Source organism: Colossoma macropomum, unplaced genomic scaffold (assembly GCF_904425465.1).
Source record: "Colossoma macropomum unplaced genomic scaffold, Colossoma_macropomum, whole genome shotgun sequence".
NCBI lineage: Eukaryota > Metazoa > Chordata > Actinopteri > Characiformes > Serrasalmidae > Colossoma > Colossoma macropomum.
This window is the reverse complement of record NW_023494800.1, coordinates 8,546,610-8,563,835: the sequence shown is the minus strand read 5'-3', so window position 1 is coordinate 8,563,835 and position 17,226 is coordinate 8,546,610. Positions and strand designations below refer to the sequence as shown.

Here is a 17,226-nt window from a genome sequence, read left to right as displayed (position 1 = left end):
GGGTGACTCGCAGCAGCATACGCACACCACATTTTAGCGTGTTTCTTCTGTACTCGATAATGCTACTTAATTTTTTTTAACAAAAAAGCCTGTTTTACAGGAACAGGTGACCATGTGACACAAACACTGCTCCCTCAAGATTTGGCTGAGATGTTGACATTAAGATGTAAATAAGATATTGCTGTTTAAAATGTAACGGCTTTCTGTCATATGGGATCCTCTTTTTATAAAATTACATTTTTGATCCATTTTCAAATATCTAGATGCTCTATATTCAGATACCAAGGCAGGCGATATAGTAGTGTGTGTTAGATACGAGCTGGCTTGTGCCAGAGGAGCAACATCACACTTCACTCTCCATTTTTTTCTGCAAACTGAAATACTAGTTTGGGTGGAGGCTTATGTTTTGGACCTCTGTAGTTTCAGAGGGTTTTTACATATCTTCACTGATTAGATTTAATGTGGAAACAGCACTGTTCCAATATTGAATTAGTCAACTCTGAGGTGCAGCCACAGGTATAACAGGCCTGCACAATCAAATGAGGACAGAATATTTAGTGAGCTGCATTTTTAAGATAATGAAATTTGTTTTGTTTTTTGTGCACACTGTCCCTGTATTATAACCTATTACACTCTCAGCCAAGCTCTACTTTATTTTCTTAGCACTCCAACCACTACTTAGCAACCATTGATATTTGGCATTGCCTCGAGCCTTCAGTTCATTCAGCGCCCATCACGTTCATAACTAGCAGGAGGATATAGATGTCCTTAGTATTTTATAAAAGGGTTTATGACAAGCCATGTAAACACAGTGATGAGACTACACAGTCAGCAGTGACCGGTTCTAAGCTTGACCTCAGAACAGCTGTGGTTTGGCCATTGGCAACCACCTGCAATGTTTATCTCTGATAATAGTAACTTTCACTTCTTGAGATACAATGCAGCTATGATAGCAATGTGAGTGCCTATGAGGAATTACAGATTAAACCTCATGATTAGCTTTTTTTTGACCAGTTGTAATGTTGCTAGCTAAATATGCATGGTTTAGCCTAATTCCAGTAGCTGTTCAGTTTAGGTCACGGCCTTCGTAGTAGCCTACATTATATCATTAAATGAAAAATGAAAGATTTTTGTGTCCTACTCATAACACACTACAACAAGCATGAGAACGTTTACTGTTAACTAGCATATTGATGGCACGGTATCATATAACATAGTTAGAAATCAACAGGTACCTTTGGCTGTATTTTCTCATTAAGTGTATGAGTGGATGACCTTTCCCTTTAGCCGGGTTAGATAGAGACAGACATTTATAATGTACGTTTAATCCCTTAAATTGCAGGCTTACTATTTAGTTATTAAGTTATTAAGTTCAGTTAATCTGAAAAAATAAGTTTTCCCTAAAGTATTACTTTTCCTTACAATAACCTGAATGTATCTCACCACCATGACTAAGACGTTTTAGTCTAAACCTTATCTCAAAACTATCATAAAACAAGGTCTAAGTCATCAGGCAGCGTATATGTAACCATTTCATGTAATAGTTTGCTGTGAGGAAGCTTTTAGAGGCATTAAACTCTTCAGACGTCTGGTTTCTATCACCACCACTGTAAACAACTGTGGCTTGGTAGGTTTCTCTAGAATGGAGCATTTCAAACATAACCATTTTGAATGACTTTGCTTACATTTCAAGCAGAATTTCTGAAGAATTTGTGGATTTCGCCTTTAAACCCTGCTTCCATATTTAAAATGTAGCAACAGACTTTGTGGGTTGAACCTAAAGGCATGTTTTGGATTCATCCAAAGAGAAGCACTGTTGAGTGAAGTAAAAAGGCTGACAATATTACTTTTTCCCATTGCTCAGTTTTGCTCTCCTTACACCAAGCTGAATATCTTTAAATGCTGGCCTTGGATACAAGTCGTTGCAGTGTGTAGCCGGCAGTCTTGCTATGAATTTCAGACATTGTTCACAACAGGCAGTTTGTGCTGAGACTGACTCACAGAGGTGCTAATTCAATTCTGTTGTTATTTCTCAGGCTGTGTTTTGTGGTGTTTACCAACCATCCTACTAAGTATCCATCTATCCCTGTCAGTGAGCTTTAACTTGCACTTGCAACTCTTGTCTGTGTTTTCATGATTCGCAAGACTCCAGATCTTAACGCTGATGCTCCTACGATTCAGGCACTGATTAGTTCGCCTCTTTGGAACTCAGTTGCCTCACGCTGCTTTGAAAACTGACGTATCAAGGTCTTCATTGCCAAAGCTCTTTCATAGCTCACACATCCTGCTAATTAGCATTCAACCTAATACGAGTCACCTGTCTGGCTGCTTTTGTAATTGTTCCTTCAAAGTTAAAGTCCCCTTTCATGCATGAATTTGCCCTCCCCTTGTTTGTGTATTTGATCACAAAATAACATTGCTTGTAACTCCTCGTCCAACGACGTGTAACATGCATGAATTACTGAGAGGCTGACTAGGTTGAAACCCCCACTGCAAATTTAACTCATTTTTTTACAACGTAAAAGCATAAAAAGGCAAGATTCACTTTGTATGCAGCTATTTGACGAGGGTCATATTTGGATAAGCCCTACAAACTGAAGTGTCTTTTGCCCAAAAGGCTTCCCAGCATTCTTGTTTGGTTTTATTGATTTCTGTTAACCCCTTACATGGCCAGCACCCACTGACAGGCTCAAAGGTTTATTACACACTTCTATAACCTAAGAATAGCTGAACCGGTTTGCAGTGAGGACCCGGTAGTTACTGAATAATAAGCCTTATTATGTAATAAGCCTGTAAATAAGGGGTTAACTAACTCTTATTTTTCTATTTTTTAGTCCTCTTTGCATGACACTTTTGTGTCATAGCATTTTCTCCATTTTATATGTTTTTGTTATTCCTACCATGATGGTGCGTTGCATTCAGGTTTACCAGTTCAGCCTGTAGCCACGAAAGCTATTAGGTGGTGAATACCAGACACTTATCAGTTTCTTAATGGAATGGCAAAAAAAGCTTTTTGCAGTCCCCAGAAATGGGTGATTCTTGTCTTATCTGAGTCACTTGTTCATTACTGTGTGAAACAATCCATTCAATTGATAAATCTAACTAATTTAAGAGTAAGCAAAAACTGGAAAACAGACTGCCAGCTCAGTTGAAGCCATTTAAAAGTATTGCTCTGTTTGATTTCATGTTACTTGCTGTGGATCACTGAAAAGTAGAAAGTAATCATAGTTCAATATAAAGTTATTTAAGCTTGAACCTGTTGAGTCATGTTACTGAATACAGCAGTTTAGCCCCGCCCATTTATATTGGGGCATAACACCACTTGCCACTGCCTTAGGAGCGCAGAAGGCATGGCCATGCAAAGCAGCCATGCAAAGAGGCTCTCAGGAGGCGCTATGCTCACGATGGGAGAGACTTTAATGCTCGTAGTTTAAGTTGTTCAGGTTAGTTGATATGTGTACATGTGTTGCATGTGTTACTCTGTGTCAGGTTGTGAGGTGGTTTGTGTGGGTATAGTGCAGGGGTCAGCAACATGTGACTCCAGAGCCATATGTGGCTCTTTTACTGCCCTGTTGTGGCTCCACAACAGAATTCGATTTTTTGGCAATAGTAAAACAATTTACCTTTGCAGTAAAATAAAGCCCCTCAGATTTACAACCCAAAACAGTTTTAACAATAAACAGTCTTAAGTGCTGGAGTTAATGTGTTACTGCGAACCAACCTTTAATTCTGATGGTTGGCACGCAGACTGCTGGTCACATAGCAACACAGACAACAATCTCGCCTAGCTAGTAGCTAACGAAAAGGCAAAGAGAAAGAATTAAGATGAACATTGATAAGTTGGAGACAAATAGACTTATTTGCATTTATAATCACTCCAGCTGGTTTCCCGATATGTTTAATCTGCAGTGAGAACACTAAAAACACTCAAAAGTCGTGAAGCTGTAGTCAGCATCTCATTCGCCAGCTTCTTGTTTAAATGTTCCTGTTCCACCTTAAATGATGCAGCAGTTACATTCTGACACCTCAGGCACCATTTAAGGTGGAATGCAAAAATCTGAATGCTGGCGAATTGAGAAAGCCATTGTGAGACATTTTACAAAAAATATTCTAGTTCTGCAAAAAAGTTTTTTGCCGGAGATGCGAGAAAATTGACTATAGCTGAGCTAAAGCTTAAAGCAGAGCAAAGTAAGCCTGTGTTTTCGTTTATTTTATATTTTTAGGCTATACTAGAACATCAACATATACTAAGACATATTTACAGCCAAGATGGTAAAAATGGACAGAAAGTGTCGTGGCTCCCAAGGTGGTTTGATTTTTGTTGAAAGGACAAAATGGCTCTTCTTAACATTTGGGTTGCCGACTGCTCAAGTGTCTACCATAAAGGAGAGTCATATGGTTAGAACTGATGTGCCTGCTTCCCTGCAGCAAGTCACTCCCGTTGCTGCTTGTTCAGTAAAAGAGCATTCGTCTTTAAAGTGCAATGTTTTCTGCATCTTCTTTTTCACTGATGCTACAATATTGAGGTTGTGCTGAGTGTTTCAGCACTGAGTGTTTCTTGAATCAGGCATAAAACAGGACAGCCAATCAGAACAGAGCTTATTTATCCTATATCAGTCTTAAAGGCTCAATAAGAGTTTAATTCTAAGGGAAAGAGAGATTGGAAAATGGGTAGGTAAAAGAAATAATGACCATTTTATTATAAAAAATAAAAAAATAAAATACAAGAAAAGTGTAGGATATGGGCCCTTTAAGAAATCTTGCACAGAGACAGTACAAACAGTAAAAACGAAAGGAAGCAAAAGCTGCTCATTTGCCTCCTCAAATGGCCAGGAGCCACCAGCTTATGTTTCTCATTCCTATAATATATACCTATAAGAATAACTCAGTTAACATTTTCCATGTAGTGGTTGATTAATAAGCACCAGGATGTAACAATCTTGGGATTTTAATGGGTAAAATGTAAAAATATAAGTTTCCTTTTTTGTCCAAAACTAAATCAGTTATCAAGGATTTTACAAAGATGATTTGTAAACACATATGTAGATATTCTGTACTGTGCAAAAGCCAGAGACTACACTTGCATCTCCTGAAAGACAGTGGAAAACAGCTGAAAAATCAGGAGTTTCCAGATGTGGAGTTCAATAAATGATTAAAAGATGTAAAGAAAATGGGACTCCTAACAACTGTGGAACACTGGTAGACACCAAAACTGTCCCAAGCACTTAAAACCTTCATCTTTAAGAGAGAGGAGAAAATCAAGCTGCTTCAGATCTGAAAACATCCAGAGGGGTTTCTGTCCATCCTTCCACTCTGAGAAGACAACTCAGCACTATGAGTCTGAAAGGATGTAGAGCTGTCAAGAAGCGTCACTGAGAACAGGAGAAAATGTGGGAAAAAAATAAGCCTTAAACATCTGAAAATCAAACAAAGAAGCTGCTGGTGTTCTCAGAACAATGGACTAACCACTCCAGAGTCCAGATCTCAACATCACTGAATCTGTTTGGAATGACTTGGATTGTGAAAAGTAGAAAATCCAGCCACAATGGAGGTGTGAAAAATATCCAGCAGATTTCTTTGAGAAACTGAAAGCAAGTGTCCCAAAAACAATGGAAGCTGTAATAAGAGTTAAAGGTGGACTCTGAATATTTTTGATGATATATTTAGTCGTTGAGGCTTCTGTATAATTGTCTATTGAATATATGTTTCCTGTCTTTTTCCTGAGGCTGAAAAATGAATAACCTGAACTTAATGGCTGTCTTGACTGGAAATAAAATAAATGAAGGGTGGTCTCTGACTTTTGTGCAGTACTGTACACAGTATGTATGAACAACTACACCTCTCTCTCTCTCTGTCTCTCTCTCTCTCTCTTTCTCTCTGTTTATATAGTTGGCCCCTTAAAGCAGGACAGTAAAAGTGTAAAAACTGCAGAGTGGCTGTCTGCTCCCATGTGTGTGTGTGTGTGTGTGTGTGTGTGTGTGTGTGTGTGTGTGTGTGTGACAGCTTGCAGCCGCGCTGGGAGCGCTGGGAGAGGGAGCAGCTCCTCCAGGCCGGACAGCGCCTCCAATCTGCTGCTCTGACGGAGGGGAGGGAGGGGGGAGATTATTGGGACCTGTCGAGAAGTCACCAGGGGCTAACTGCTTCAGAGAAAGACGTGAAAGGAGGACAATACAGCGTTTCAGACGCGCCGGAGTTTAGCGTTCCCCGCTGCGCTTTCAGAAAGAGAAGCTGCCTCCCATTATAACTCATTAACACGCGACTATACCGCACGAGCTCTTTGATCGCTCTCTGAAGTTTCACCATCAAACAGGCCCGGCAAAGTTTATACTGGATATGGTTATACAGTATTAAATCAAAAAACCATTATTATAAGTGGTTGCTGTTGTTATTATTATTATTATTATTAATGATAATAATAATAATGATGATAATGATAATAATAATAATAATAATAATAATAATATAATATTTATTTGTTTATTTTTCATCTTTAAATGCTCCTTCCATAAAGTTTTAGCACTGAAATTGAACTATAAGCACTCTCAACAGCCTTCAATGGGATGTTTCAATGCTCAATGGCTTTTAAAAGCACTGAAATATTTCCAGTTGTTTATTTATGCATTTACTTGTTTGTTTGTTTACTTATTCGCTTGTTTGTTTGCTTAAATAAATATTTCCATTATCCTACCAAATAAATCGTATAAAACTAGCCTGAATTTGAAATAAGCACACTTTTTTGAATGTCTATAAATAAAAAACAAACAAAAAACTCAGACTCCTCTGAGAATAAGCCTCTTTTTGCGTTTGCAATAATATAAAATAAAAAAAAGAAAGAAAGAAAGAAAAGAAAAACGACCCAGTCTGAGCGTAGAAGTATATGAAGGCCGTGGGAGACCCCCCCCCCCCTTCCATTATAAGCCCATTATAAACCTCCTCGGTGACGTCACGAGAGCAAACAGGCTGAAAATTGCCCCGTAAACAGTTGGATCCGAGTCTCCTAATGAACTCAGTGTCTCTTTTAATCAAAGTGAGGGAGGGGTGTGTGTGGATGGGGGGGGGTCCAACACTCCTGCAGTCACCACCCCAAAACAGCGCTCAGCCAATAGGAGAGCGCGCCGGGGACCCACGTGACAGGGGCGTCTTTAAAAACCCCCCTACATGAGCTCACTTTCAGCACAAAGTTCATTTTTAAGGCTTTTTTCCGTCCCTCGCGCTCAGAAGCTGATGCGAGTCTTTAAGCTGCACTTCCTCCTTTCTGCGGCCCACTCTTCTCCTCCTTCTCTTTGCCCTCTGCTATCGTCTCCGCCGTCTCGCGCTGCAGTGTCCGGGCTTTTCCACCTGAGTGTGTGAGTGTCTGTGTGCGCGTGATGGGTGAGTGTGTGTGTGTTTACATCCGCAATGATCCATCTGAAATCGTCTTATAAATAATTCAGACTCTCCATCGGCTCGTAGAGAAACACCAGGACTCAGAAAAAACACAACAGCAATTAAACGCGCCTCCAGAGAGATTCAGACTCTATTGATTTTTATTTTTACTGAAGATCGAGGAGCTACAGGAGAAAAACAGAGAGACTGGACGCTGAGTGGGAATCTGGTTCATACTGCAAACCTGCAACACAGATTGCTTTTTGTTTACATTTTTAAGGCCAGAAAAAAGTCGGAACTCTTGAAGGAAGAAGAAACTTTTCCCAGCCACTGGATGAACAGCAACTCCACCTGCACCTGTTTTGGATTTTCCTCCTGGATAGACCGCGAATAAATCCCACCTGGTGTCATTTTTGTTATTTTTATTTGTATTTTTTTTACATTAATTCAGGATATTTTTGTAATTATTTAATTTTCTATTTTCGTTTAAATTACAATTGAATAATATTTGTTTTCTTTTTCTTTTTTAAATTGTATTTTATTTATTATTATTTAATTAATATTTAGAATATTACTTTATTTTTAATTCCCATTTTTCATTTTATTTATTTTTTTATTTTTGTTTTTAAATAATATTTAATTTTTTGGTTTTTATTTTATTATTCTTATATCTTTTTTTATAATTGTTTTTTTTTTTCAATCGTTATTATTATTACTATTATTTTAGCCCGCCCCTCCCCTCCCAACCTCCTCCCTCAGCCCCCCAAACTCCTCCAGTTCTCCTCGGATGAGCCCCTGATTTTCTGCCTGTTGGTGATGGAGGCGCCCGGCGCTTCGGGCTCCGCTTTCGGTATCGACTCTCTGCTGTCGCGCGGCCCCCCGGCGCTGCTGGACGGAGAGGCCGAGGGGGCAGGAGGAGGAGGAGGTGGTGGAGGAGGTGGTGGATGCTGCTCCTCTTCGCCGCTGGAGCTGAGTCCAGGCTCCGATGCTGACCGGGACCCTGAGCGGGACAGCAGCGCGTGCTCCTCGCCCCCCTCCCCCCGCCGGCCGCTACTCGGGCTGCCCGGAGCTCCGCCGCGCACCGTCACCTCCTCCTTCCTCATCAGAGACATATTAGCAGACTGCAAGCCTCTGGCCGCGTGCGCACCTTACAGCACCGCGCAGCACGAGCCGGGCAGGACCGCGAGCAAGGAGGACTTCATACTGGACAAGATCCACAGCAACTCCTCCTCAGACAGCGAGTACAAAGGTAAACAAATGCGCAAAGTAGCGCGAGGAGCGAAAACAATATAAACCGCATTATTATCATCACCACAGCAACTCCTCCTCACTGAGGTACGAGCACAGTGTAATATTATATTTCATTATAGTCATAGACAAGATCCACAGCAGCTCTAACTCCGACAGAATATACAAAGAAAAAATACGACTTATTATAGTTAATATAGTTTATTATAGTTAATATAGTTTATTATAGTTAATATAGTTCATTTAGATTAAACTCCAATAGCAAGTGAACACAACGCACACGCATTTATTATCATAAGATCAGAAGCTTCTTTTTCTGACAGTGAAAACAATACGAAAGTACAAACAATAAAAAATATAACAGAATTAAAAACAATTTTTCTTTACGAATTTAAAAGTCAAATTTTTGTATTTAAGATAATTTTACTGAGAAAATTGTGCAAATAATGGATTTGGTGGTCCACAGTGGTCTCAGCATGTAAATAAAGAAATATACTTTAAAAAATGTACATTTCAAATGAAACAGAAGGAATAGAACTAATAACATTATAATGTTAAGCTGATAATAAGTGAAGCCCAATAACGCTGGGGATTCTAAGTGGACAAGCCCATCTAAGTGCAAGTCAATACAAAAACTGTATTTGCGAAGTATTAAAGTATACAGAAACTGCAGAGATGAAAATAGGACTGAATATTGTAATTTGGATTTTGCATGAGGTGCAGTGAAAAAAATATTTTGCGAGGTTAAAAAGTCCATCAGCTGGTTTCATTAAAATCAGTACAACTAACCGAACCTCCAATAGCAAGTCAGCCCAACGTCAACCCACATTACTGTTTAAAGGTTAATATAAATGGACAAAAGAGGGGGAAAAATGTGAGAACACAAACTACAAATCATATTTTTCACTCTAAAATACGCAGGTAACGCGCACCAAATGATATAGCAGAATAAGTCAATGAGGAAAGCTGGTTAATGAGGATTACTGTACAAGGAAGAAGTCTCTCCTGCACACAGCTGGGCTGGAGGAGCTCCTTCAGTCTCTTTTGCTGACAATGATACTATTTTCCCATCCTGCTCAGTTTATTTCTGCTAAAGTATGGATTTAATATTATTTATTTATTTACATATTTTCAGTAACACACACGCGATGGATTTTCACACCACAGCATTTTAATAAAAATAATAAAATCAGTGGTGCACGTGCAGCTGGAAGCTACACTGTGAAATCTGTTCAGAATAAATGTACTCTTCAACTCGACACTCTTAATATTATTATAATTATTATTATTATTATTATTATTATTGACCAAACAGGAGAAAATCCTGAACTGAAACTGTAGCTTCGTCAACACATTTTGGCACGTGTATTTTATTGCAAATATATATAATATTATATTACATATATAATACAAAAATAATACATATATAATACTATAATACTATGCAGTGTGTAAATCACATATAAATCACATGCGTATTCCACAGATTTCAGACTGGAGTTAATATGAAATATTTTAAGTGATTATAAAGACTAACATTTCACCACTTCGTAAAATATTGCAGAAAGAAAGTACACAGAGCTGATGTGAAAGAGATAAAATAGAAAAGCTCTGTCTTAAACAGTTTTCAGTGACAAATTAAGCACTGCAGATAAGTAAATAAATAAATAAATGACATGACAAAAAAAAATAATGCGATCAATCATTCACCTTAAAAATGATTCAAAAAGTTAAGTAGCCTATTTTGGATCCATTGATTTCTAATAGCAAGTTAACAAAATCTCTGTTTTACATTCTGATAACTTAATATGTGAAATTGATTGAACTCAGAATGTAAGGCAACCAGGTAACTTCCTTTTATTTAGGCTAAAACAGTGAATCCTCTTTTCACTTCTTTTTTATAAACAATAATGTTGATGTTGATTGTTGTGCTGTTGTTATGATTAGTCCTGCTCTTTTTATTAGCCTCTCATTAACACGAGGCCACCCTCAAGCTGCATTGTTGTTAGTGACACCAACGTAATGTAGGCAAAACACACACACACACACACACACACACACACACACACACACACACACACTCAGAATCTCAGTTATAATGCAGAAATTATTCCACCATTTTCCACAAGAGGGGGGTTTAGAAAGCAGTGTTCAGAATGAGCAGAGAGATCAGAATGAACCACACCATGACCACTGTGCTGTGAAGAGTGTGAGTGTGTGAGAGTCTGAGAGTTTGGGGATGCGTGTGCGAGTGAATAAGAATGGGTGTGAGTGAATGAGAGTGGTCACGATGTGTAAGGGTGTTCTGAGAGTGTGTAAGGGTGTATGGGAGAGCAATGAATGTAAGAGAGAGAGAGAGAGAGAGAGAGAGAGAGAGAGAGTGAGAGAGATAAAGTGTATTAGAGCAGAGAGAGAGAGAGAGAGAGAGAGAGAGAGAGAGAGTATGAGTGTTTAATGAGAGTTTATGTGTGTGTGTGTGTGTGTGTGTGTATTTGGGGGAGTGGGTGCAGTTGTCCCAGTGCTGCTCAGATTTGAGGAGATCTGTCCCCCTGTGGCTCAATTAGGCGGATTATCTGCTCCTCAGCTTCACTTTCTGACCAGCCTCACAGACCACAGCTCAGAGAAACATAGACCACAGACCATAGCGCAGAGAAACACAGCCTTACAGAGCACAGTTCACAGAAACACAGCCTCTCAGACCACAGATAAGAAAAACACAGACCACATGTCAGAGAAACACAGACTCACAGACCACAGCTCAGAGAAACACAGACCACAGCTCAGAGAAACACAGACCACAGCTCAGAGAAACTCAGGCTCACCGACCACAGCTCAGAGAAACACAGTTTCACAGACCACAGCTCAGAGAAACACAGTTTCACAGAGCACAGCTCAGAGAAACACAGTTTCACAGACCACAGCTCAGAGAAACACAGTTTCACAGACCACAGCTTAAAGAAACACAGACCACAGGTCAGAGAAACGCAGCCTTACAGAGCACAGCTCAGAGAAACACAGGCTCACAGACCACAGCTCAGAGAAACAAAGTCTTACACAGCACAGTTCAGAGAAACACAGCCTCACAGAACACAGCTCAGAGACACACAGCCTTAGAGAGCACAGCTCAGAGAAACACAGCCTAACACAGAGAGAAACCTTACAGCACAGGTCAGAGTGATCACAGCTTTACACACAGTGAAAATTCTTACCCAGCACAGCCCAGAATAAACAGCCTCACAGAGTGCAGCTCAGAGAAACACAGCCTCACAGAGCACAGCTCAGAGAAACATAGCTTCACAGAGCACAGCTCAGAGAAACACAGCTTCACAGAGCACAGCTCAGAGAATCACAGTCTCACAGAGCACAGTTCCAAGAAACACAGCCTCACACACAGAGAAAAGCCTTACACAGCACAGCTCAGAGTGAACACAGCCTCACACAGCACAGCCCAGAGAAACAGAGCCTCACAGACCACAGCTCAGAGAAACACAGCCTCACAGACCACAGCTCAAAGAAACACAGGCTCACAGACCACAGCTCAGAGAAGTGTAGCCTCAAAGAACACAGCTCAGAGAAACACAGCCTCACGCAGCAGAGAAACACAGCTTCACAGAGCACAGCTCAGAGAAACACAGCCTCACACAGCAGAGAAACACAGCTTCACAGAGCACAGCTCAGAGAAACACAGCTTAACAGAGTACAGCTCAGAGAAACACAGCCTCACAGAGCACAGCTCAGAGAAACACAGTCTTATACAGCAGAGAAACACAGCTTCACAGAGCACAGCTCAGAGAAACACAGCTTCTCAGAGCAACACAGCCTCACAGAGCACAGCTCAGAGAAATACAGCCTCACACAGCAGAGAAACACAGCTTCACAGAGCACAGCTTAGAGAAGCACAACTCAGAGAAACACAGCTTCACAGAGCACAGCTTAGAGAAACACAGCCTCACAGCATAGCTCAGAGAAACACAGTCTTACACACAGAGAAAAGCCTTACACAGCACAGCTCAGAAAAACACAGTTTTACACAGCCTTATACAACACAGCACAGAGAAACAGCCTCAGAGAGAGAGAGAGAGAAGTACAGACAGCCTGTGCTCACATACTGAAATACACACTAAAACTCTGGAGAGAACAGCAGTGAATAGAGAGAACAGCGGCAATGGACTTTCATAATGTCTCTTAGTGTCCATGACTAAAACACAGCCTTGTTCTGTGATAAAAACCTTGACATTTAATACTCAGTAAAATATGTGTAGGAGGGTATTAAAGATTGATTTTACAGAATTTTAAAGGATCTGAAAAAAAGATCAAAATGCCCCTACTTCCCAAAAATGCAAACCACAAAACATGTAAAACAAATGAAATCCAATTGTACATTTCTACTTCAATTATAATAAATTTTACATACAATTTGTTGCTTTTATTGTGCCTATTTTGGATAAATAAAGCTTTATTTTTTAAAAATAAGTCTAATTTTATGTTTCGTCAGTGTTTTCATTGACAGTCTTTGCTTAATGTTTATTAAGGCTTATTAACTATTCATTCATTCATTCATTCATTCATTCATTCGTTCGTTCGTTCGTTCGTTCTTTCGTTCGTTGGTTTGTTCATTCAGTGGGTGTCCTTTCCTTTCTCTCTGTCCCTCACTCTGCTCTTATCGCTCGTGTCTCTGCAGTGAAGGACGAGGCTGAGAGGGAGATCTCCAGCAGCAGGGACAGTCCTCAGGTCCGCCTCAAAAAGCCCCGCAAAGCCCGCACGGCCTTCACCGACCACCAGCTGGCGCAGCTCGAGCGCAGCTTCGAGCGGCAGAAATACCTGAGCGTGCAGGACCGCATGGAGCTCGCGGCCTCCCTCAACCTGACCGACACACAGGTCAAGACCTGGTACCAGAACCGCAGGTATAAAACCACTGCACACTGACCCCACACACTGTCAGAGTGAAAAGCGGCCATTCAACCACAAATGAAGCCTATTCGATGATATGACTCGTCAAAAATATATTTTTTTCCAAAACTAAAAAAATTACTTTACGTTCGTAAAAAGATACTAAGTAGCCCACCAGCTGCATTTTACAAGAAAGAACATTTCACTTCATTTTAAAGCTGATGAGAATGTTTAGAATGGTTGGCAACTTTAAAGAAAGTCCACTTAAATACATTTGAGCAAAAAAAATAAATAAATAAATACAGAAATAGATTTTAAAAGGGGTCGTAAAAAGCTGGTGACAGAACTGAGGTGGTCTGCACTGTGAAAGAAAAAACACTCTTTTCCTTTATTTCTGCACTTTCTCTAATATAGATATTATATATATATATATATATATATATATATATATATATATATATATATATATATATAATCTGGGTATATACTGGTTTGCTCACTGTTGCAGTCTCAACAAACCTGATATTTTAAATGCTATTTAAACTATTTTGTAACTCATTTTTACATTAAATTGATTTCGGGTGAAATTTGTAAAATTCAGCACATTTTTACAAGAAAGAAAGAAAATCCCATTTTAAGCTAGAAAATAGAACAGAAAACAAAGCAGGAAATAAACCATGATTTTATTTGATTTAAAAATGTAAGTCAATATGTTGAGTTGAAACTCCAGTCAATGTGAACCGAGATCGTAATAGATTTGAATTACACTAAAACTAAAATTATGACAAAACAGGAAAATCATCAAAACACAAAAATATATATTTTTTGTTTTTGTTTTTAATAATCCAGTGATGGACAGCATGGTTTCATTTCACATTTCATCTCATAAAATAATAAAACAAACAAATAAATACACGAAAAAGCACGCTGTGGATTTTCTGCAGTTACTAGAAAAAAATCTAATTTAATTTCATGCTCCGTTAAAAACAGACACACACAGAATGATCTTAATACCAGTTTGTTCTGACCTCATTAGTGTGTAATTCGGCTCTGAAACACTCCGCTGAATGAACCAGAGAGCCGAGATACGAATGAAACCAGTAAATCCTGTCCCAGCAGCTCGAGCCCTCAGAGAGGATTTCCACAAACTCTCCTCTCTCCACAGGCCTTTGTCCAGCTAAATCATCGCTTATGAAATAAATACAGAAAACACAACACTTTCAGGCATGAATTATACATCGGTGCATCCATGCTGCATGAATTATTAACGGCTCTAACTAAACAGTTAGACAATTATTATAATTATGAATTATTAAATGGTCAGCGCACCCTTTGTCCGTGCTCTTACAGCTGGAGGAGGAAACTCTTTTCTGATTTGTGGTATATTTATTTGGGCTGCGGTTTTGCAAACTTTTAGACTTTTATGTGGAACTTTGAGGCGCCCAGTGCACCATATGGCGAGACAACACGGACCTGCCAAGTTCCAGTTTACCCTCCACTCAGATGGGAAGGGCAAAATCACAACTGGTTTCTCTTCTTCTGCTGGCCTCCTCTATTATCCCCACATTCAACTTCAGTTTTGGCTTCATCAGTCAGTCGACTAGAGCATAACAAGCGCACTCAACTGAATTATTTGAAAATAAATTTGAAATGAACACAAACTGCATTAAAGCTCCTCGTCTTAGCTGTAAATTAAACTGCTTACATTGCATTGCAAAGGCGAGTTTACTTAAACTCCAACAATGTGCGAACACAGTGTACACAGAAAAACAGGTACTAAACTGTCACTGGGGCAGGACCCCTAATGTCACTGGGGTGGTCACCTCAAGGGTACATCTCAGTACCTTTAGTCAGTGCCATAATCCATTGACATTATGTTGTATTGACTCCACACACCCCGTCTCGTCTCCAGGCTTTTTATTTTATTGTTCTGTTTAAAATTACGTTATGAAAAGCAAAAATGTACAAATATGTATTTTTTTACCTGGGAAAACCTACTTAAAGTTCACAGTTGGACCTTAAAACCACTGTTGTACCTTTGAGGGAACATTTACTCTGTTTGTACCTTGATGAACGAAAAATGTACCTGCACAGAACCTTTATTTCTAACAGTGTAGAACACAGAAATTGAGATTCAAAAAAGGAAACATTACGAGAAAAAAAAACATTTTTGCAGCTTCCCTCCAGAATTCCTTTAACTGATCCAGACTAATTAACCCATTCAACTACATTTAATAAGGAAACAAGCCACAGAAGCTGTTCTGATTGGTCTAAAGTGATTACATTATAGTTATGCTTTGGATGAACACCTAACCGTGCTTAATTATTTTTGTTATTATTGGACGTATTTTTCTTACTCCTATACAATCAAATCTGCATTTTCTATTGTTTTTTTTTTTTTTTTAATCAGAGGCCAAACCACGTGATCAAAAGCCTAATATAAATACGATTAATTATAAAGACTCACTTTTCAGCCATGTAGTTTAAAATATCACTTCAAATGCCAGATAAGGACATTAATGAATTAAACTATGTCTTACTCCATGAACATATCATCACGCATCATTTAACACCTTTGTTCTCCAAATCGGTAGACAAAAAACTAACGTTCACCTGTGCTTCACCTCTTTCCTCTCCACAACGCAACTGCGCTGAAGGACGAAGTGGAAGAGGCAGACCGCGGTGGGACTGGAACTGTTGGCGGAGGCGGGGAATTATTCTGCGCTGCAGAGGATGTTCCCCTCGCCCTACTTCTACCCCCAGAGCCTGGTGTCCAACCTGGACCCCGGAGCAGCTCTCTACCTGTACAGAGGAGCCTCGGCCCCGCCCCCGGCCCTGCAGCGCCCCCTCGTCCCGCGCATCCTCCTGCACGGCCTGCAGGGCGGCGCTAGTGAGCCTCCACCGCCTCCACCTCCCCCTCCTCTACCCCCGCTGTCCGGAGTGCTCCCTAGACCCACCCCACCACGATGAACAGCAGCACGCGCGGGACTTTATCGAAAAATAAACTCAAACACTGGCAGCTTAGGACTCTACGAACAACGAGAGAGAAAAAAAGACAAGTTTTAACCAACCGGTGACAAAAGTATGGAGATATAACCTAAAGCCACTGTACTCACTCAATGGACTCAATGGCATAGCAGCAAACTCTGGTTGGTGAAATGATTACCACTGTCGGTCCTAATTTATTGAAATATTTATTTCCCCTTTGTATTTAAATGATATATTTATATAGCTAGGCCTACTGTTTACCATTTATGTTTTGGAAAAAAAAGAACATTGTTTATAAAGGACGCAATAATGACGACAAAGGAAAACACATCAGGGGCACATTATTATTATTATTATTGTTATTGTTATTATTACTATTATCGGTTAAGCAGTGACAGTCACGCGCCTTGATAATTAACGCGGAAAGCCCCTGTACATAAATGTTCAAAAAGCATTTTTTTTTCATATGTCCGAGACAACAGCTTCTTTTAAGTCTGTCAAATGATCAAAAAATCAGGATGCGTGTACATAGAAATATTTGTCTCAAAGGCAAATTAGGGTCACTTTTTTCCACAGGTGAGGATGATGACAGGCACGTCCAAACTCCAAACTCCTCCAAAAATGTCAATAACTCTCATGGATTACTCTCAACCCGATTCCTCAAGCCAATCAAGAGTAAAGAGAAACACGCCCGTTTGGCGTCTGTAACGGCTTAACGCGAGACAACCGAATGCA

General features: G+C 39.8%; 1 protein-coding gene across 1 annotated transcript; it reads left to right on the top strand.

The window, feature by feature from the left end:
* The first annotated feature begins 8,126 nt into the window (after window positions 1-8,126).
* barhl1b (BarH-like homeobox 1b) lies at window positions 8,127-16,806 on the top strand. Its single transcript, XM_036588412.1, has 3 exons — window positions 8,127-8,614; window positions 13,295-13,517; window positions 16,161-16,806. Exons 1-3 carry the CDS (start codon window positions 8,182-8,184, stop codon window positions 16,471-16,473), a joined length of 969 nt encoding a protein of 322 aa, XP_036444305.1. The 5' UTR covers window positions 8,127-8,181; the 3' UTR covers window positions 16,474-16,806.
* The last annotated feature ends 420 nt before the right edge of the window (window positions 16,807-17,226 follow it).